General features: G+C 36.4%; 1 protein-coding gene across 1 annotated transcript in view; it reads left to right on the top strand.

Annotated features, from left to right (window-relative positions):
* Window positions 1–18,297: 18,297 nt before the first annotated feature.
* GPC5 (glypican 5) overlaps window positions 18,298–22,988 on the top strand; it is a 1,297,628-nt gene continuing 1,292,937 nt past the window's right edge. The window contains exon 1 of the mRNA XM_045567085.1: window positions 18,298–18,460. Coding sequence (XP_045423041.1) covers window positions 18,298–18,460 — 163 coding nt within the window. The remainder of the gene's footprint in view (window positions 18,461–22,988) is intronic.

Here is a 22,988-nt window from a genome sequence, read left to right as displayed (position 1 = left end):
GTTTCCAATAGACACATCTAAAAGATACTAAATCAGAATAATATTTTGAAACAGCATTGAGTTTTAAGCATACTAAGTACATTTGAATATAGACCTTTAGCAATAAACCGATAGTTCTAAGAAACTTTCTGAAGGAAGGTTTATTTTTCATACAATTCAGGCCAGAATTAGAAAATCTAAATTGTTAAATTTCTAAGAAGCTTGATCTGAGTCCACAAAGGAAAACAGAAGATTGTACAGTACTTTTAAAACTTCAAAATCTCTTTAAATGTTAAAATTATTTAGTTTGCCTAAGGATACATATATCTCAAAATAAAGAGATAGGTAAAGATTACCTAAGTTTCCAAACATAGTTTTCATGTCTCTTCCCTAGACAGGCTTATGAAGCCAGGCTACCTCTTCCTGTGAGCCTCCTTTAATGCCATCACCAGCACAGATATGTCATGTTTCATTTTGATGTTCTCTAAGCACAGCAACTGTGACATTTCTTTTAGATGTCAGCAAATCTCTAAAGTTCATTTTGTCAGCAAAATATTAAAGATTAGTGTTTGGCAATAGTTCATATTTGGATGATACTGGAGAGTTTCAGGTTTCTCTTTGGCCACAACTATCACAGATAAGAATAAGGCCAGGTGCAGTGGCTCACACCTGTAATCCTAGCACTTTGTGAGGCCAACGGGGGAGATCACTTGAGGCTAGGAGTTCAAGACCAGCCTAAGCAAGAGCGAGATGCTGTCTCTACAAAAAATATATAAAAATTAGCCAGGCGTGGTGGCAAATGCCTGTAGTCCCAGCTACTCAGGAGGCTGAGGCAAGAGGACTGCTTCGGCCCAGGAGTTTGAGGTTGCAGTGAGCTATGATGATGCCACTGCACTGTAGCCCAGGCAACAGAGTTGGTTGGGCTCTATCTCAAAAAAAAAAAAAAAAAAAGAAAAAAAAAAAAGGGGATAATGGCCTGCCCTGCTTTGTAGAACATTACCTAGAGGTATGGTGACATCCTTACTGGGCTTGTCAAACACTGTGAAAGACAAACTGGATGACTTGAATTCTATTGTTGGAACTATGCCATGAGGTTTAACTTTAACATTTGAAGGTTTAAGTGTGCTAAGTTTGTTGTTTTGCCTCTATTTTTCAGCCCTAAGCAGAAATGCATATCCTTATTCTTCAGGCCAACCTAGTCTGAAAATTTTTCCACCAAACTAGTCAGGGTACCCTGTGTCTCTGATGGGAGCCAAGAGGGTCCATTAGGCTTCAGCTGCCACATGGAGAGCATACCTAGTCCCGAAAGAAGCACCCACAAGCATTTGTAAGAACTGATAATAGTCATAACTGTTAACAACCCTATTGGATGAAAAAGGGCCCTGGAGAGTCATATCCCATGGACATTGATATACTTTTTAAAATCATAAAGTTCTCAAATTTACAAGCATTTCTTTTAAAAATATGCATAATCTGGGCCAAGATAAGTGGCTCATGCCTGTAATCCCAGCACTTTGGGAGGCTGAGGCAGGAGAATCTCTTGAGCCCAGGAGTTTGAGGCTCCAGTGAGCTGTGATTGTGCAACTGCACCCCAGCCTGCATGATAAAGTGAGACCCTATCTCTAAAATATATATATATATAAAATGTTTTCTGCCAATTAAAATTTTCAAACAGCATAATTATATGTGACTCAATATTTGTTAGAAATATTTTAGTCTTTATGCAGTTTTCTATATAGTTATCGATATTCTTTTATCATCAAACACTTCCATCTATTTTCCAAATAGAATTTACTGCATTTGCAAGCCAATATTATTTTTCTCAATGGATTACCACATTAATTTAAAATAGAAATCATACATATTTTCTACATGTTATTTTCAACATTTTTTCCTTCACAGAAGTTTGAAGGTATTTATTTCTCACAGATATTTATTTCTTGTTCTTGTAGAGGTTTCAACTAGCTAGGTATTGCCACTTTTGAACAGTTGGTGGCTCCAATGCTTTGCAACTGTCTTGTAAGTGCAGTACCAAAATAAGATAGCTTTCTTTTAACTGTTCAATGCAAAATTTGAAAGCAAAAATGCATTTGAATAAATATAGTGCGTTTTATCAGATATAAATTTAGAAAAAAAGTTTAATACTAACATATGCTTCAGACTATGTGATGTAGTATGAATATATATTAGTACATTAACTAAGTTTACTTAAAGGATATAAAGTATTCTAATAGAAATATAATGTGAGCCACATAACTAATTTTAAATTTCCTAGTAGTAACAGTAAAAAAAAAGAATAAAGAAGAATGAGTGATTAATTTTAATAATATATTTTATTTAATATAATATACCCAAAATATTATCATTTCAACATCTAATATAAAAATTACTGATGAGATACTTTATATGCTTTTCTTTAGTTGGTACTAAGTCTTCTGCACTCAATGTGTATTTTATATTTACAGCATATCTCTATTTGGACTTGTGACATTTCAAATGCTCAAAGACTGCTTGTGGCTAGTGGCTACCAAACTGGTGAGCTCAGATCTAAAGTAACTGGCAACACTTCTATTCAAATTAGATGCATTCTATGACTATTTGATGGAAAGCAATTTTGGTAAATGAAATTCTGTAAAGGAAATCTTATTTTTGCACTAATTTTGGTCCTAAAGTTGGAGTTCTTTTCACACATTAAATCATCCAGTAAACAGGAATAAAACATATGGCTTAGCTAGCAACATGTTAGTATTGTGGTATTGGCATTTCTAGAGCTTGATATTACTAAAGAATTCTTGAATCTCTCTAGGGCCATTGGTCCCTTAAAATTATAGACAGATTGTACAGTTTCCTTCATGCTTGGCTTCCATTTCTGATTCTACCCTTACATATTTTCAGAATTTAGCTCACTGTACTCTTTTATTTGGCATTTACAAAGTCTTGGTGATTGTATTACCCTTTGCTGGCTGCTGTTATCACCTAGATTGTAAAGAGCCTGGCTTCTGGAGTCAAACTAACTAGGTCCTCACTCCACCATTGATTAGCCATGTGAACTTGGACTAGTTATATATTCTTCATGCATTACTTAATATCCAAAACATGCAGAAAATTATAATATCTGGCTCATGGGTTGTGATGAAGATTAAACAAGATGTATTATGCTAGATATCTAATACATGATAAACACAGTAAACATCAGCTTGCACATTTCTTAATTCAGCGTGTACATTCTGTAAAACGTACTGTGTCCTCTCTTATCAATTGTATAATATTTTTTAAAAAATGACTTGACACTAGGCCTTTTTTATTGCAGAGTGAGGCATTTCATTGGAAGTTACTAAGTTATTGGAAATTATTTCATTTTATTAAGTTATCTGTGTTTCTTATTTATACAGATAACTTAATAAAATACAGTTTACATCAGCCTTCCTTAGAGTAGAGGATAGGATCTTCTGAATATTTCACCAGGTAAATGCTGAGGAAGCACAGAGACTAAGGTGCATGGCTCTGAACAGCATTTTGGAGAGTATGGTTTCAAACTAAATGTATGATTTCCTCCCCTGTGCTGTTTATTATAATATGTAGAATATGTTCTGTTACTAATAAAGGCAAAAACTTATAATGGTATAGTTGTTCTGTACATCTATACAATATATCTATTGGGTTATTATGGTATGCTAGGTATTATGGTTGTGATATTGGTATGTCAGAGAAAATGAGAAATTTTAAAAGTTTGAGCACAGCAAACTAGTTTTGGGTCTTGGTGAGTTAACTCAAGTTGCTACTTAATCTCATTGAAATTCAACATGTTTTTGAAGCTAGTTAAGAATGTTTATTACTTTCTCAATAGTAAACTAGTTTTCACATTAAAAAATTTAGAACATCTGGAAAAACAAGTAATCTGTACCATCTGCTATAGTCTAATTCAGGAATAATGATCTGGGAGGAAAAAGATGAAAATCAAGAAATTGGTAACAATTACAAAAACAACTACTAGCAAAATATTTGTGTAATCATCAGAATCTGGGGATTTCAATTGATAAGCATTTAACTGTACCACAGTTGTTAGATATACTTATGAACAGTAAAAATCTGGACTAAGTCAGGAATTAGAAGCATAATATGAGGGATACCATGTAGAATAATCATGTTTTAATTCTCTATTCTGTGAAAAATGTTAAGGAATAGATTATAGCTCTGCATTAAACAACACGTAGGCACCTGAGGTCTTTTATCATTCTTATAATATATTTGAATTTCTTTTGTATTCAACCACCATGTTCTTTGAAGGGATAATTTTCATATTGTAGCTCACAGACATCTCTGCCGAGTGGGTGGGCTATGGGAAGTTGAAGCTTGAATTAGGCTGAAGGTAGTAAGAATGATAAAGTATAAATATCAGAACATTTCAGAAGAGAGAATTGATAACCTAATGATTGACTACATGTGCATGCTAAAAGGGAAATGAATATCAGTGACATAAAATAATAGGATGATAGTTACTCAGTCTGAAATGTTGTGGTGAAAGGTGCGAAACTGAGGCATTTATGTAAGACGGTTTTCTTTTTCCTAATGAGAATATTGTTATTTGGAGAGTAGAAGTCTGATGGATTCAGTTCTTGAGGAGGTTTCTAGGAAGTAAAATGGACAAGCAGTTGAGGTGAATGTATTTAAGCAGAAAACAGAGTCAAGGCACTGTTTGATGACATACATTTTTTGTGTGTGTGTGCCATAACTACTCAGCCGTGCAGCTCCCAAGAATAGAACTTCATAGAGTGTAAGGACAGATTAATTCTGTGAGCATATTCAAAGTTTATTTGATCAATGTTTTCTGCTTCTAATTAAAATCTCATATTAAGAAAAAAAGTTTTAACTTTCAAAATCATTTGTATATAGATGCCTTAACCGTGCAGACACTGTTACAGTTTTTATCTTGAGTCTTAGAGATTAACCACAAAATTCAATGAGAGTAAAAATGTTATAGTGATTTTTCTTTGATGAAATTTTAAAATTATTAAATCTAATATTTTATCTAAGGTATTAATACTTGTGAGAATCAGAAATGTAAAATAAAAAGTTCAATGGCCCAAGTTGACTCTCTTTCCCCATATTTCAGTGAAAATTAACCAAAATTTAAAAATAATCTTCTCAACTTTTCTTTAAATTTGTGTGTGGGAGGTGGGGTGTAAGTATGTGTGTGTTTCCCTCTTAAATGATTCCTTGATGAGAGTAGTTTCTGTTTCCATTATAAGTTACTGGACTTTAAAACAAAACATGCATTTTGGAACTTTATGATTATCTGAGAACAAATAGTGATATTCTAAACCAACCATATTCCCTCTTGCACTAAATGCTTTGAGGATATAAAAATGAACTTTTCAAGGATTCTATATACAAGGATGTTATTCCAGAAGAGGTGATAAATCAAGACATATGAAATATAAAACCCAATAATGAGGTAATAAATGCCATCCAAGAGGAATAAATTAAGTGATATGAGAATTGAGGAGGGGATCATGAATTCCATGAAAGACAAACTTGGTTTATGAACAATGGATACAATTTGAGACATGTTTAGGAACTGGGAATAAATGTTTACGAATGGACAGCTTAGGCACACAGAGTGCTATAATGGATATCAGAGATTCAAAAGGAGCGAGAGGTGGGCAGTGGGTGTGGGAAGAAAATTTACCTGTGAGGTACAATATGCACTGCTTGGGTGATGGGCACACCAAAAGCCCTTACTTCAACACTACACACCACATATATATAATGAAATTCAACTTGTACCCCAAAATCCATTAAAATAAAAAAAAATTTAAAAATGGGAAAAGGAAATTAATTCAATCGGCTTGAATGAAATGCATATGAAAGGGAACAGTAGAAAACAATTCTGAAGAGGTAGGTAGGCTCAGCTCAAGCTGGAATGGTAGGCTGAGTAATAGACAAACATACGTCATTTCAAATCTGGTTCTGTCAGTCACTGGCTTTGTGACCTCAGGCAAGTTACTTAACTTCTCTGAGCCTTGATTTCTTTAATGTGTGTAACAGGGATTATAATTGTACCTACAAACTGTAATGTGGATCAGATGAAAAAGTGAGTGTTAGTGACTTACCATAGACCCTGACATACTAGTAAGTGGTTAAAAAAAAAAAGATTCTATTGCTAGTAAATATAATAAGATAGCCTTAACTTTTGTATTATGTGAAATTGTTTTAATTTCTGAATTACCCAAATAAGGAGGCAAAACTTATTTTATATCTTATTACTAAGATTATTTTTTGATTTATACATATTTTTGATGCTGTCTTTATATACTTGTAGAATATGAAGACTAAAAAATTATATGTATGTTATCTTTCCAAATCTACCTAACTAGTGAGAATAAGTGTTTTAATTCATATTGAACAATTAAACTTTTTCTTCTTTTTGTTTTTCAAGAGCCCTTGTTTAAAATCAATAACTTGCTCTCTTTCTTTTTAAAGTTTGTAGAATTTCATAGCTGCAAGAGACACTACAGCCCATTTAGTTCAGCCGCTCTAGAGGAAGTGGAAGCTCTGTGATTGGTTAGTGGCTCAAGGTAACAGAATACTAAAAGTGAGGGAAATTTTGATTATATCCAGGGGCTGATGATTTTCCTTCCTCCTCCTCATCTTACTTTTTTTTTTTTAGTAATGTGATAAAAAGTGATTTTCTGTCTAAGAAATTTAACATGGAAAATACTACAAAGAACCTTATGAGAATTTCTAGTCATATAATAGTAAAGTAACAGGGAGAACATTTTATTTTATTTATAGCATCATCCAAATTAGCATACACACAGGACAAAAATGTCAGTGACACTTATCCTTTGGTCCCTTTGGCCCTTTAAAATAGTTGTTGAGATTTACTGTTTGTTTTTACACCATTGGCTGTTTAGACTGACTTTTCTTTTTTTTTTAAGGGACAGAGTTTTGCTCTGTCACCCAGGCTGGAGCACAGCAGTATGATTATAGCTCACAGCAACCTTGAACTCTTGGATTCAAGCAATCCTCTTGCCTCAGCATCCCAAGTAGCTAGGACTATAGGCATGAGCCACCACATCCAGTTAAATCTTTAAACTTTTTTGTAGAGACAAAGTCTTGCTATGGTGCCCAAGCTGGTCTTGAACTCCTGGTTTCAAGTGATCCTCCCATTTTGGCCCTCCAAAGTGCTAGGATTATAAGCATGAACCACAGCACCCAGTTTGACTCGGTTTTGCCTCCTCTCTGCCACCTACCTCCCCGACTCCTCCTCACCCAGGTTACTGGAGGAGAGGGAAATGCTGAAGCCACATGGACAGGAACAACGGACATGAGGAGCAGAGGAAACCACAGGCAAGAAGGGCAGAATGGGGAGTTCATCACATTTTTTAATAATCTCAGAGCTTAATGTGCTTCCACTTAACTATTGGCCATTGACTTAGGTTCTTAAAATTGCATTAAGACATATTAATTAATTTAGATATAAGGAATCAACAAAAGTTGACTCAGCTGTACAAACAGCAGTCATAAGCTTCCACTAGATATCTGAGCATCTCTCATGATGGGAATGGAAGGCCAGGGCTATAGCCCTCCTTTTAGCACTCTACATTTCTTCCACTCATCTTTTTGTATACTTCCTTTCCTTCCTCCAATATTGGAGAAAGTGAATTTATTTTTAGGACAGTTAGAATTGTATTTGTATAGAGTGTGAATTTTCAAATTACAACTGTAAATTTGGAAAATACTCAAAACTATAAAAAATAAAGTAATAATCCAGAAATAATGAGTTAGTACATTTTTATCATCCCTTTTTCTATGTAATGTTTAGTATAGCTGCTATCATATTCTTTGACATTTCTAATCTTAGTTTTCCCAACTGACATTGCTCAAGTTTTTTGAAACTTTTAAAACGTAACTTTTAATGACTACATTCCTTTCCATCATATTGATGATGTGGTATGTGGATTGTTTTTCTAAGTGCTTTGAGGCTAAGAACATGAGTCTATGCTTTCCAAACCCTATGATTTTCAACATTCGCCCTTATATAAATGACTTATTATAAGGAGATGTATGTGCTTTATTTTAAAATTTCTATTTGACTAAATTGTATTTTGAATATTAAGAGGGACATGTGTTAAGCCATTACACAAGAAAAACAGCTTATTTCTTGAGTCTTGTGCTTTGTGTGGTGATTGTACCTTTTCTTTGTGCACTCTGGTCAGGACATCCATAACCCTTTATGGTCCTTATTTGTTTATGTGCCTGTCTAGTCTTTGGGATTGTAAATTTTTTTTGAGGGCAGGGACTGCATTTGATTCAGCTCTGCATCCCTAATTCTGTACTTGGCATAGAGTCTGGCATGTATGTAAGTGCTTTGATGTTTGAATGAATCGATGAAATGATTCAGGGCATACTGAGAGTTGATAAAGAAGTCAGTGGGGTTTGGTCTGAATGAATGGTTTAGGTAATGCTTTTTGGATTCTGAGGAAACATTCACTCTGTTAAATGTGTGAGCAGGGGTGGTATTGGAGATCTGGGATGATTGTTTCTTCAGTTTTTCTCTATATAACATATGAGAAGTAAGAATAAGGAATAGAGAATGCAAGGAATGTGTTTTGAATTCTGAAGTTTGTAGCATAAACTTTTTTTTTTCCTCCTGAGAGAAGGATAAGCTAATTGGTGAAAGGCACGGCACAGTTTAAAAATATATGTTATTTCATGATTGTAGAGAGTTTCTTAAAGTATCATTGTGTTTATTTACATTAATATGGATTAAAAAAGAATAAAGCAGGCCAGTAGAATCAGTGTTTTACAGATATTTCTCTGCATAATATTTATGATTTCTCCTTCATAAAGAACAATAGAGATCATTCTATGTTTAGTTTCCGTGGTCAGTATGTCGTGGACCAGGTAATCAATATTTTGATTTGCAGAGCACATAGTAATGCTCAGTAGATATTTGTCAGAGTGAATGCAATGATTTATATTTAAAAGTGAATAATGAATACTGATGCATTTAGTTTTAAAATTATACTTTAATCAACTTAATTATTTGTTTACCTTGTTAAATGTGTTTGTTGTATTAAGAATAATTCAGTGGCCATTAGACCTGTAGACCATAGAACTTAAAATTGATAGTTTTAGTCTAGCTAATCTCAGTTTCCTGAAGATCAAATATAAGACATGTTATCATGTTATCATTGTTCAGTTATCATCAGTCAGGCTTCATATTTGTACTCAAGTGGAATGAATAAGAATATTAGCATCTGTCCCCATTAGTTTACTTCCTAATAAGTCTCTCTGAGCATTGGTGAGCTTTTCAAGATGCTACTCCAAGCCTTTCTTTCAAACACTCATTCAGCACACATTTGCTAAGTTCCTCTTAAGGATCCTGTGGGGAATCTGGAGCAGCTTAAGATTTTTGTAAGGAACAAAACAACTATGTGTTAACCTAAATAATGATACATAATTAATCAGCAAATAGTAACTGCAATAATAATGCTATAGGAATCCAGAGGTGGAAGAGAATGATGTGAGTTGCATGGCTAGAAACGTCCTCATGATGAATAAGAAACTTGAGTGGAGATTTCAAAAAAAGAGAGCTACAGAAGAAGAAGGAAATAATTCTAGGCTTAACTGATGCTTAAAAGTAGAAATGAGCAAGATATATTTTACGTAGGGTAAGCGGTGGATTTTTCCGTTTCTGGAAGAAACATAGTTCATGTAGGAAGGAAGATTTAAAGCAAAGTAAATAAAACTTACTAAGTCTGAATATTGAGCTTACATTAACATTTTGTGGGAATAACTCTGGATTCCAAACCAAGAATCTGATTTTGGATAAGGCCCAGGAATCTGCATTCTAATACTCCAGGTGAATGTGATGCTGGCATTCTCTGAACTATACTGGAAGAAACACAGGGGTAGATGCTAGAGTCTCGTTTGCCACCAATTAATATTTTTTTTTGAATAGCATAAAAGCCTGATGCAAATTGACTGACCTGAGTTTAGGATGGAGGATAATTTAGATCAGAGAGCCCTCTCTGGGAACTAATGCAATTAACTGGTAATTTTAATGAGAAAGAATGGAGAAGTTGGGATGAAAAAGATGAATATGAGAGATAGCTGGATAAATTGGCACGTCTTGTAATTTATATTACATTGAGATAGTAAAGGAGAGAGGGACACAAATATTCTGGCTTTGATGAATAAAAAGAACAGGTCTCAGGGGCTTATATTTATTAAATTAACACATTAATCAATGGATAAGGTAGAGTATAAATTGGGGATAGAAAAATAAGGTCCTGTTAGTAAAAATAGAGTTTGAGATGATAACAGGATACCCAAATTAAAAAGCAGAGGAGGTAGATGAGAGGGCAGACCTGGAGAGAAATGTCTGTAGATATTTAGCACAGATGCTAGAGGTGAAAGCATGAGAACCAGTAAGCCCTCACTATTCATTTCCTAGGGCTGCCATAACTACAAACAGCTCAACACACACACACAAAATGTATTCTTTCAGAAATGAAGTATCCAGAAGTCTGAAATCAAAGTGTCAGCGAGGTTGTTTCCTTCTGGAGGCTCTGAGGGAGGGACCATCCATTCCTTTCTTAGCTTCAGGTGGTTGTCAGCAATCCTTGGCATTCCTTGGGTTATGGATGAATCACTCCAATCTCTGCCTCCATGTTCACATCTCTTTCTCGGTCTCTGGACTCTTCTTATAAGGACACTGGTCATTGGATTTAGGGCTCATCCTAAATCCAGGATGAGTTCATCTCAAGATCCTTAATTAATTACATCTACAAAGACCCTATTTCCAAATAAAGTCACATTCTGAGGTTCATGGGTGGGCATGAATTTTGCAGGGACAATATCCAACCCATTGTACTTTCCTAGGAAGAATACGTAGAAAAAGAAGTCCAAATCCTAAGGTCTAAGCCTTGGGAACTTTAGATGCAGGAGAAAAGAGAAAAGTAGACAAAAGAATAGAGAAAGAAATGTTGAAGAGCTAGGAGAACTAGGATTAGTGAACTGTCAGGAAAGTTGAAGAGGGCAAAGTCTTCAAGAGAGTTTTTAGTAATGTCAGGTTCAGCAGATACATGCAAAAAGTTGGCCAGTAGGTTCTGGACTACTAAAATGACTCATGAACATCAGGAGAGCAGTTACAAGATCATTTGGAAATATGGGCAGGAAAAGGAAAATGAGCAAAAATTATGATGCTCTATAGGAAACAGGCAGAGATTAGATGAAGATTCTTTTTTCCAAGATAAGAAAGACCTAAATACAATTCCCCTCCAGGAGCAGAGTGTTGGCAATTATGTAAAGTTTCCTCTGGCACATCTAGAGGGAGGATTTTTTTCTCTTCTCTCAAAATCTGGATCAAGAAGAGAATTCAAAAGTGGTCAGAGCAAAGGATTTCTCCTTTCTGCTTGAGAGCATGAACTGCTTGTACCTTTTCATATGCAAATATAAAGAATTAGGTTGAATGCTAATTAAATTGCAAAGACATTTGTAAAGTAACATCACATCTAAGGATAGCTAATAAGGCCAGTACATGGACCTTATTTATAAATAGCAAAGATTAAACATATGATTAAAGAGACCCTTACATGGAGCAATTAAAGATCAATTATGACAATAGTACATAGCAGCAAAAGCCTCTGGAAGAACTTCCTACTCATTAATCAAAGATAATTATCAATTATGAGGTGTAATAATTAGTAGAGTGTCTACATTTTGCATCTTAAAAAGCTGATGATAATTAGTTTTCAGATCTTGCTCTGAGTGCTCATTACGTTCAGAGAGGAGTGACTCTTTTTCTTTTAAAAGTGACTTTTAGCTCATGACCTTGAGCAACATAGATTCTGTACTTACAGTGAGTTGAGATAATGTTCATATGTTCTCTAACTCAAAAAAAATAATTTGATAGGTACATAACTGCTAAATAATTTCAAGGAAACCTATTATAAATATGGGAAGGACAAAAGGTTTTGCTTTTGAATAGTTATTGAGTTTAGAGGAGGTTTATTACCCTACTTACATTTAGGATGTAACTCACAGATCACAAATTAATTGCAGGTGTTTTTCCAATGAGGACGCATAATGTCCAATTATTGAGTGATAAGCCAAGAATTGCGCAGAACCCTTCACGTATAGTATATCAGTTAATCTTATCAACAGCATGATAATATACACATTGTATTTTCCCCTCATTTTACATAGTAAGGAAAGGGAGTATCAGAGTGGTTTTAAAAACTTGACCAAAATTACACAGATAATTTTTAATAGTAATCATTCTGGAGAATATTTGATAACTAGTATTAAAATTAATTTTATCTGAATATATTAATATTTAAGATGTTATAATGTCAGAAGTTGCAGGAAAATGATTAGGAAAATAATTCTTTAACTCTTGATTCAATAATTAACTTGGTAGTTACATTAAAAATGTAAGACATCTACCTCACATTTTCAATGATAGAAAGTAAATGAAAAGAAGTGAAACAGACATCAGAGATTTACTGAAAGTCAAATACTAAATGATGCAGTGATCTATAACTAACTTGAGTTAATTACAACCTGGTTTTGAAGGTGTTTATTGATACTATTCCATCAGATAGTGAATTTTCCATTTTGAAGGTAATAAAAAAATTTAAGGATTAAGTTGAAGCTAAAAAGTTGACTGCTGCTTAAAAAGTAATCAAATAATTCTGATAAACATAACACATGACACATGAGAATATCAACCTTATGGGGGCCTAATTCATTCAATAAAGTTACTGTTCCAAGGGTAGAGATAGATAGTCCAGGCTCACCTGACCTTACAAGGCTTATTGTCTGGCAGATAAACATTTGTGGCCCCTTAGATCTAAGGTTAAACAACTAACAACAAACAGGTATAACATGTCATAGAGGATTTTTTGCTCAGTTTAATTTCTGTAAAACATTAATTTAAGGAAGAATATTATGTATTCTATGTAGTTCACAATGGAATCTATTTGTTAATACAATTGTTTTTCTTAAAATATTGATATAACTAATGATGGAACTGAATTTTGGAAGTGAATTTTGCTCTATTTGGAAACCAAAAATAGTTGGAGTCATTATAGTTGGTGCAAAATCTACATTTGAAAGTGAGAGAAATTTGTACTGTATTCATTTCCATAATAGCATAATTGTACATACAATTTACACATGTATATTGCAACTTTGAGGGACACGGTTTTCACATTCTTAGATTATAGACTAGAACAAAATTATTGAAGACATTTACTTTCATAAACTCTTTGAATGTTGCTGGTTTATTTTCCTAGAGTCATTTCTAATACCTTCCATTCTCTTTTTAGAAAGCAACCAGTATTTTTATTTCTCCACAAGTTCTCTGAAAGAAATAAAGTGTCTTTCATTAGAAATTGCCAATACAAAACTTACAAAACTAGAGTATGAAATATTTTTGAAATGTCCACACAGGAACAGTTTATTTAATGCTTTTTGTGAAATATTTCCATTGTCTTTGCCTTGAAGTATAATAACTATGATATAATGATACAAATGCATCTAAAATATTTCAAAATCATGGCCAAACATGTACTGATGATTAGAAGATGAGGATTTTCAAGTTGCAAAAGTAGATTAGCAGTGTATATACATATATATATATATATTTAGAAATATATGATTGCATGCATATAATATATATGTGTGTGTGTGATATCTATCTATCTATCTATCTATCTATCTATCTATACATTTAGAAAGGGTTTTCTTGAAAAATGTGTTTCCTAATCAAAGTCTCCCACTGACTGGCATGTTAATTTCAATTTGGTATCTGGTTTTGAGTATGTTATGGGATGTTTTATTTGTTGTATATTCTCTCCCTTAGGCAGTCTTTTCACAACCATTACTATTTTGACTTAAGGAGACTTCAAACGGGTATCCCTCGATTTTTTTCTGGATGCTTGCTGTCAGAAATTTATTATTAGGGGCAGCTGGGGCTGACCTCCAATTTGGCTTCCTTTATTAGTGCCTTTATAGAGCCTGCATTTGAGAAAAATAGAAGGTAGGGCATGACAAAATTCAGTATTTATTAGAAATAGCCAAGTGGAAGTATTTGTATTGTGGTTCTTATTCTGACCACCTCCTTTCCATTCCATTGATGAAGGAGGGATCCCCCTTCCTAAATAGTATGAAATGACCAAACACACAACACTGGACAGATGAAATTTACAGCAGCTTATTAGTCAGGTACACTGACAGCCCAGAAAAGGAGGCCATCACGTGCCATGAAAGGCCATGCAGGGCCACACAGGGGTTGCACTGGAGAGCAGCGTGAACCAACAGGAGCTGTGGAAGACAGGCTTTGTAGTGACAAGAAGGTGGAGGTGACCCTTTCCACTGGAGGATGTGATTAGCTTGTATGAATAATTTTTCTGGTAGGGAGGTGAAACCCATTAGGTTGAAGATAGGGTGGGATAGAGTTGGTCCAGCTCATAAGGGAGCTATCTGGGAAGGGGTCCTTTCCTGCTGGGTGGGGGGGGCATATCTTGCAAGAGCAGAACTCATAGCTAGGCTTTGGAGACTTTGTTAGGCACAAAGATGCCAAGGCAGCAGGGGGATTTTAATCCTTAAAATACAGTTCTCATGGTTAAAAGTTTAGGGGAGGTAGGATAGAGGAACAAGTAGTACCTTGGCCAGCTGCAGGGCAGTGAGGTACTATGGGGCCATAGTTGGGACCATATTTGGAGCCAATGCAGGCCTCTGGACCACCATAAAGAAGAGATCTGGTTGGATGTCCACAAGGAATATAGTGAATACCAGGGTTCTACCCACGTTTAATAGGTTGAGTTCAAGGGGCCACAAAACAGGTGTCTGGCTCGTCAAGGCAGGAGAGTATAGTGGCTAAGAAGTGAAGTTGTCATGCCTAGCTTGCATTTGGGTTCTAATCAGGGCTTCTGGAAGGTTATTGAATTTCTTTGTACTTCTTTTTTTCTCAGTAGTAGTACAATAGTAACTGTCTCATGAGGTGGTTGAAATGTTAAATGAGAAAGTACCTATAAGTACTTGAGAAATATTTGCTATTATTATTGACTGGCTATAGAAATTACCCAGACCAGCTTCTGAGGGTGAGCTATCAGTGGTCATTCTTAGCCTAAAGGAATAGTCAGAGTAGTAGACTCTGCAATATCATTAAGACCACCTAAACCATACTAGAGATTATTAATTTCTCTTTGCAAGGTCCCGAGTTGCAGGACTTAAAAGTATTAGGGAAGTCTTGCATTTAGAAGATTATTAAGGTGTATTTTAAATAATGACCATTTAAATATTCTCCTATCTAAGGTTATCGACATTTTGAAAGTAAAGTGCAGTACCTATTACATAAAAGACATTCAATAAATGTTTATAGAACAGCTTTTGAAAAATGATGCATTAATTAAAACTATCAAATTATAGAAATTCCTCCCTAGCTTCATTTGCAATTTTTACCAGTAAATTGAACAAAAGGTTAGTCATACTACAGTTTGTATAGGTTGCTCTAGAATGTTCAGGTGAGATGCATTGTGGTATAGTATTCTAGGTGGAACAAGGAACTTGTCTTGAAGCTTCACATCATAGCGAGCATACTGTTTATTTGGGTGGCTGGCATATGGATACTGAGAGGAAAAGAAGCCCTTCCAAAGCTACATGTTGGCTCATCCACTTTGGTAGCAGTTAGAGGTAAAGGGTAGAAATAAAATACATTTAGTTATTTTTTTGTTAATGGGGATATTTTATACAGACTAAACATACTTATTTTCTCATTAGCTCCTACTCCATTTCTGCATATGACCTCCCACCTGTTTTGTTGAAATAAGTTACAGAATCACCAAGAAAAAACTTGCTGGCGTGTCTCTGTAACCTCTATTATGCCTAGCATAGTAGTTTTTAAAAAAATATATGTGGTCAGTCAATAATTGTTAGTTAATTATTTTTTACTGAACGATCAATATTTCTTAGTTGTGTTTGTGATTTTATTCTTACAATACAAATTCTTTTAGAGATTCCACGTAAGTGAATTGGACCAGGTAATCTAAAACTCTTTTTAATGCTAATTATGATCAAATCTATCAATAAGAGATATTGGTTAAGAATAAAGTAGTTTTGGAAAAACCTGGGAATTTATTAGTCTTATATTAACATATGAAGGATTCTAGTAGAATAAAGTTATATAGATAGAAAATATGTATACTTACTAGTAAAATATCTGATAAATGACTTTGGGGTTAGTGAATGTAAGCCAATGGGTTCTTGATATGGCACGGAACGGTAGAGGAGAGCCTGTAGTGAACAGTGCAGGTTCTGGGTTCAGATTCCTCAGTTTTATTCCTGGCTCTATCACTTACCTTAAGCACTGGGCAAGTCACTTCACCTTTCTGTGCCTGTTTCCCCATCTGTAAAACAATGATAATAGTAGTAACTACTTTATAGGGTTGCTATAAAGATTAAATGAGTGAATTTATATCCATAAAGCACTTTGAATATTATTTGGCACATAAGCACCATGTATATTCTCACGGTCATTCTTATTTCTTCACATAGATATGTCTGACTTCCAAGCAGTCTTTCCGTGCTGGTGGCTAGAGCAGGAAAGATTCGTGAAGAAGATATTTTTTTTTCTTTTTCTGGGATACATATAAAAAAGCTTTGCTTGAAGGCCTAGAATTTAAAAGCAGCTGTTTTCTCTTGTCATTTATTAAGAGAGCTTCTTAACAAAAAATCTAGCATTCAAGGGATTGATGTCGAAAGCCAAGTAGCACTATTACACTCTGAAGCAATGTCTCAGCCATTGCCCTGGAATGGTTTTAAAGCAACAATCTACTGCTGAAAGTGCTGCCTTTGATATCAGATGGTCATTAAAAGTCCCATGATACTTCACCAAGACTTAAAATTATTCATTGCTATCTCTTGGCAAGGATTCAAATTTGAAATGAAACTACCTTAAAGTGGTTAAGGCATTTATAGTTCCCCCTGCCTGATGCTTTTAACTAGGTTTGTTTTGTGGAGGAGTACTCTCTTCAGGGGGCTGTAGATTAAGAGACAGTGTTGTCACTCAAGCAGGCTTAGTTATTGAGTCAGTCACATTTACAAAATGCACCTTGCCCTTTGGTTTATCGTTTCTAATGCATTCTTTTTGTAAACTGTAAATTGGCAAAATTCCTTTATCATTTTTAAATTGCTTAAAGTCTTCATTTTTCTATCTTCCTGGTGAGAAACTCCCCTGAGCACTCTTTCCTTAGTTGTTTTTTGGAAAAGGTTTTAAGGAAATTCCAAAAGTGGTTTAAAGCTTAGGAGGGCCCTATAGATACAATGTGCTGAAGTAAAATATGATGCTAAAAGGTGATAAGAGAATGAACTGGATTTCACTGTGATAATAAGAATGTGATAACGCTTGATTGTAATTCTTTCTTTCAGAAAATTGTAGTTAACGTTATAGAAAAATGCTCCAAAGCAGTAACATAAAGCCATTTAAAAAAATGTCTTCTCAAGTACACTTTTTAAAACCTAAGTGTTATCAATCCTCTCAAATGGGATCTCTAACTATAGTTTTTGGCTTTCGTATTATGCCCAGATCGCATTTCATGCAATTTGAGTACAAATTCCTATGTATTGAGGCTTTAATTACATAGAGAGAAATATTTCATTGTAGTTCCAGTTGGTGTTTCTCATCTCTTGTCTTCTCTGATCTTCATGTATTCTTTTCGTCAACGATTCTTCCCCAGAATGGACTGGGACAGTGAAGTGCGGGTTTCCTTGTTTTCCTTTGCCCCAGTCGATGCTGCCCTGATGTCTCTCCAGTTGTGAGCCGGGCGCTGACAGCATCTCAGCGGGTGCGGAACCCCGCAGCGCGCCGGGGGCGTGGCCTGTCCGCGGGGCGTGGCGTTGCGGGGGCGGGGCTTTCCCGCCGAGCGCGGCTGGCTGGCTCATCCCGGGTTAGCGGCTGCGAGCCCGGCGGGCGGCTGAGGCGGCTGTGGCGGCTGTGGCCAGAGCCGGATGCTCACGGGCTCTTTGGGGCTCCAGCAGTTTTCTTCGCCCGCGCAGCGCCAACTCGCCTCTCTCCGTGAGGAAGACCGGGCGGTGCTCAGTCCCAAAACTCTGGTGTCTCAGCCTCGGGCCTCCTCAGGAGAAAGCCAAGCGCTCCCGGGTGCAGCGGGTGTCCGAGGCGCCCGCCGGACCGCACCCCCGGGAACCGCGACTGACTGACGAGGCTCGTGCGGCGCCGGCGGCTCCGGGCGCGCGGGCAGAGTGGGGTCCGCTGCAGGGGCAGGGGTGACCGGGGCACCAATGATGGACGCACAGACCTGGCCGGTGGGCTTTCGCTGCCTCCTCCTTCTGGCTCTCGTCGGTTCTGCCCGAAGCGAGGGAGTACAGACCTGCGAAGAAGTTCGGAAACTTTTCCAGTGGCGCCTTGTGGGAGCCGTCAAGGGGCTGCCGGACTCGCCGCGGGCAGGTAAGGCGCGGCCGGCTGGCGCGGGGCGGGGGGCGTCTGAGCGCCGGGGCTGCGTTCCCCCCGGCTCTCCCCGGGGGCTCTTCGTGGGAAGATGACCTTTCGGGCTCTCCAGGCGCGTTAGGTGAATCCTCCCGGCGAGGCCTCTGGGGAGGCTCGGAGTGCACATCCCGAGCGCAGCGCCGCTCTGGGGCTCCCTGAGTGTGCCCGCGGCTTAGCAGAGTTCGGGGCGTTCGCTTCCCGCCCGGGCTCCCCTAAGTCTCGGGCGGTGAGTTGGAAGGAGCCGGTGAGGCAGACCTCTGAGGATATGGCAGCCTGACTGCGTTTCTGTTCCCAGTGGGAATTTCCTCAGTGCCTCGCCGGAGGTTTTCGGCTTGCTGCTTTCTCACAAGGTGGAAGGAATTGGGTTTGGTCGCCCTAAGTTTGATACTGAAAACACAAACCTGCTTTATACTCCTTTACCAGGGAATAGGGCACTAACAAGGGCAACCGGTCTCCTCTGTAATCAGCGCTCGGACCCTGTACATCCACAGAGACTTGACCCTTAGCGGCACCTCCGCACCTTGGCACCAATCCCTCTTTGCAGGAAACCCAGCTGCCCAGTGTGTCTCCCAGGACCACGAGGTAATTTCAAGCCTGAAAGATGTTATGGCAACAGGCGATCAAACTGAACGTATCAGGGAGCCACTTAACATGGGTGAGATACTCCAAAAATTCAAAGGGGAAGAAGACAGTGTGGCCAGGGTAGATCGTGCTTCCTGTAAGTGCCTTTTGCCTGGGCTCTCATCCCCTGCTCCTCTTCCCCACCACACAGATTTCCTTCTGCTGGTGGGAGTACTAGTGTATGTTCTGTCTGGAAGAATAAGTCTTAGTCGTCAAACACAATAGCAGGTGTCTAGAGCTAAGTAAGATCGCATTAGAACAATGCCTCTTTAGCTGTGACCATGAAGCAAACATAGATCTGTGTGTGAGGTTATTGGTTGAACAGAGAATTTGTGGAGGATGTTTGAGTCTAAAATCCATCCTCTGCCTGAGTTTCCATGGTGGAAATACTTGCTTTTAGTTCTACCGAGCAAGTCTTGGCTGCTTTTCTTGATTAATTTGCTGGTTGTGAACTCAGTTTTTAAGTTATCCCAGAAAGAAAATCTGGGCATTTGGGAACATTGATTGCATTTGAGTTTACATGACCAGTCTTAAACACAAATATTTATTTGAATATCTGTTCAGGACTAGGCGTTTTTTCTATATTATTTGAAACATAGTTGACATTCTCGGCTTAGAGCAATTCTTCCATCCTCAAACAAAATACCCCCTTAAAAATCTGTAATTTCTTATTTCAGTGCAGTCTTCTCATTAAGAAATAATCCTCAGCTATCAGTTGATAAAACTAAAGTGGGTTTGTGTGTGTGGTTTGTTTGAGGGTGTTGAGCGGTGAAATCTTCACCTGAATTATTAGATTTTGCCCCCCAAATACCGTAACTTTTGCTTCTATGTCCAGTGAATGTGGACAGCTCCCCAGTAAGTCCATGATTTCACCCTTCTTGTATCTCAGTATTTCTGGTACCTGCTGAATGCAGCACATTGACTAGATGTTACATTTCTAGAACCTTGTGTGTATCATCTCTTTTGAAGAGGAATGCTCCAGAGTATCAATCACGGAAATAGTATTTTACCAGGATGTATGAGAAAATTGAAGCTATGCCCTACAGAGAAGGAAATGACTGTAATTATTTGCATTTGATATACATGACCCCAAGAAAGTGTCAAGATGATAAGAATCTTCTAAGTCATTCTGGATTGTTTCCCCATTGCTAGTACCTTTCTTTATCTGCAGCTTAAGGTGATGGAGGAATCACAGAAACACCCAAATGTCCACCTAAAGGGCCTTAGACACATTAGTGGTACCGATGAAAAGAAATGCTAAATTTCTTTGATTTTTTTCACTTAAAAAGTCACATGAGAAGTATTATTCTGATTTAGACTCACCAAATAAAAGGGTCTATACATGGATTTGATATAATTCTGAATTTTTCTTATCTCTGTAGTGTTGGTCAATCTTTTATTTGAATAATTCAACACTTTAAACTGTTTATTTTAACATTGATTTTTCTCTTCTCACTAAAAAAATCTCTTTCCCATATTGAGTAAACCACACATACCAAATGCTTCATAAATGTTTTTCTTTGTTTTTGTGTTTTTGTATGAACTATAACATTTAAGATGATTGAGTATAGTAGTTGGGTATCTTATTTTCTAAAATTATCCACACTCTCCAGAGAGAACATAGTTAATCTATAAGTAATCATTTCTACATAAGAATACAAATATTAACATTATTTATAACAAATGTATTCATTTAGCACATAGCCTTTCATTGACTAAAGCTAATACTTTAATTTGATATTTATTTTCCTTGGAGGTATTTTTTTTTTTTTAGTGCTTTCTTGCATTTCTTGTCCACAGTGCTTAATTCCTGAGATGACTAGCCAAAATGCTATTTTTGTAATATAAGCAGATAGAATAACTTTTTACAGTTTGTCCCTACATTTTTTACTTTTATTGCTGAAAAATATGTTACCCAATTTGAAATTATTAAAATGGTGAGAACAGCCATTTAAATTGTTTCTCAGATTCCCCTCACCTTTGTTCTCTGCCCTGCTCCAATTCTTTTAAGCCTATTGAGCTCCTAAGGATGTTTGGATGAGAAATGTAAAAAAGGAGAGAAGGTGTAAATGTGATTAGAATTACAGATTTCCCTGTGTTCTGATTTTATTTCCTAAGTAGTAGTCAAGGTGCCCTTTGCTCTTGTTTATTTTATTCAGAAAAGAACTGTTAGTGAAGTGTCTTTTAAAGGTCCATTCGTTTTTATTTTATTTATTGAAGAGGGGGGATATTTCTCTTCATACATGAACTGTTCACATATGCATTATTTCCTATTTTAGAGGATAACTCAGAAAGGGAAGTTTATAAAAAATCCAGGACTACATTCATATAATTTATATAGCAACTAGTTTTTGAAATGTGGATGTGGAAATGTGGATGTTTGTTGATATAGAACTTTCTGTCAAGCATACTGTCTATATCAAGTAGTTTGTGAAACATAACTTTCTTTGATAGATTTTGGCTATAAAATGAAATAACAAAAATAAACTCTTGGTGCAAAATAAAACTTTAATACTATAAGATACTTTAAGCAGTGATTTTTAAAAATATTTTTCATTATAATCAAATCTTATAATCATACAAGGACACTTTCATTCTCACACCTAGGAAAAAATGATCTACTTGATAACCTTGGAGTCTAGAATTACTAGATGGATAGCTGGGTTTCAAAATTTGGGTCTGTCACTTATAGTTCTGCTTCCTAAGTTAATCAGGTATCATCTTTAAACCTGTTTCCTCATCTGTAAAATGGGAATATTCATAAAAGGGAGTTGCATAGATAAAATGAAATAATGTATGTAAGATGTCACAAATCCAGGCACATAAGTGCTCAAAAATGTTATTGTCTTTTTAATTTTTTAGCATCTTGATATTTATTCGAATTCTTGATTTTTAAGGGTAAAATTTTAGTTGTAGATCTCTATATTTCATAAAATGTTTTTATAAGTTATTTTTTTAAGTTACAAATGATTCTTTTTAAAATTGGGAAATTTTAAAATCTATTCCTCTCTGAAATGGTATCTATTAGGTTAAAATGAATATTTTGTTTCTTTTTGTGAACTAAAAAAACTCAAAGAAAGAAACAAGCCTGTATGTCTGGTAGTCGCAGCACTCATAGCCACTATTTCCACTCCCACCACCATCATGCTTTTGTCTGTATTCCTGGAGGTAAAGTAATACAAAGTGGGTGGTTTAGGGATTCACACAATTAGAAGCTGGTGGCCATAGTTACTGATTGACCATAATCTTAAATTGGGACTGTTTTTCATGAATTTAGACCATTTTGAGCAGCATATTTATGGTGATCGAATTTCCAAAACCAAAACTGGGACCTGTAGTCTGACATTGGAGCATTCTATTAATATCAGGATTGCCCTATGTTGAAGCCCACCAGCCGAGAAGCACTGTAAACAAGGCTATAGTCAAACTAATTAGGTTCATTTTGCTTATTGCAGCAAGGAAGATTGCATACAACAGGAACCATGGGTATATTGATTATAAGCAGTTGGGAGGGCTTTTTATAGGATTGGGCTTGAGGTAGGTGATTGTAAGGAGGATTTAATGAAGTGAGGCAATTCAGGAATTGGCTACCTTGGTAGCTTTTGTCAAACTATTAGAAAGATTAAGATGGGGTAGTTGTCATTAATAAACAAGCAGTAATAACTGGTGTTAGTCAAAAGAGAGAAGTAATAAGTCATTTTTGTGGTTGCAGAGTGTCCTTGTTTTTGTCCTCTTGCACCACAGGTCTCAAGTGTTCTTTTCTCATCACATTTTCTTATTCTTTGCAGGTTGTTTATGTTGAATTGTGAGCATCAAGGCCCAGTTCCAGTGCCAGGGCAGTTTGTCAGTTTGTCCTCTAGAAAGTCCA

Source organism: Lemur catta, chromosome 13, assembly GCF_020740605.2.
Source record: "Lemur catta isolate mLemCat1 chromosome 13, mLemCat1.pri, whole genome shotgun sequence".
Lineage (NCBI taxonomy): Eukaryota > Metazoa > Chordata > Mammalia > Primates > Lemuridae > Lemur > Lemur catta.
This window is presented reverse-complemented; position numbering and strand designations above follow the sequence as displayed.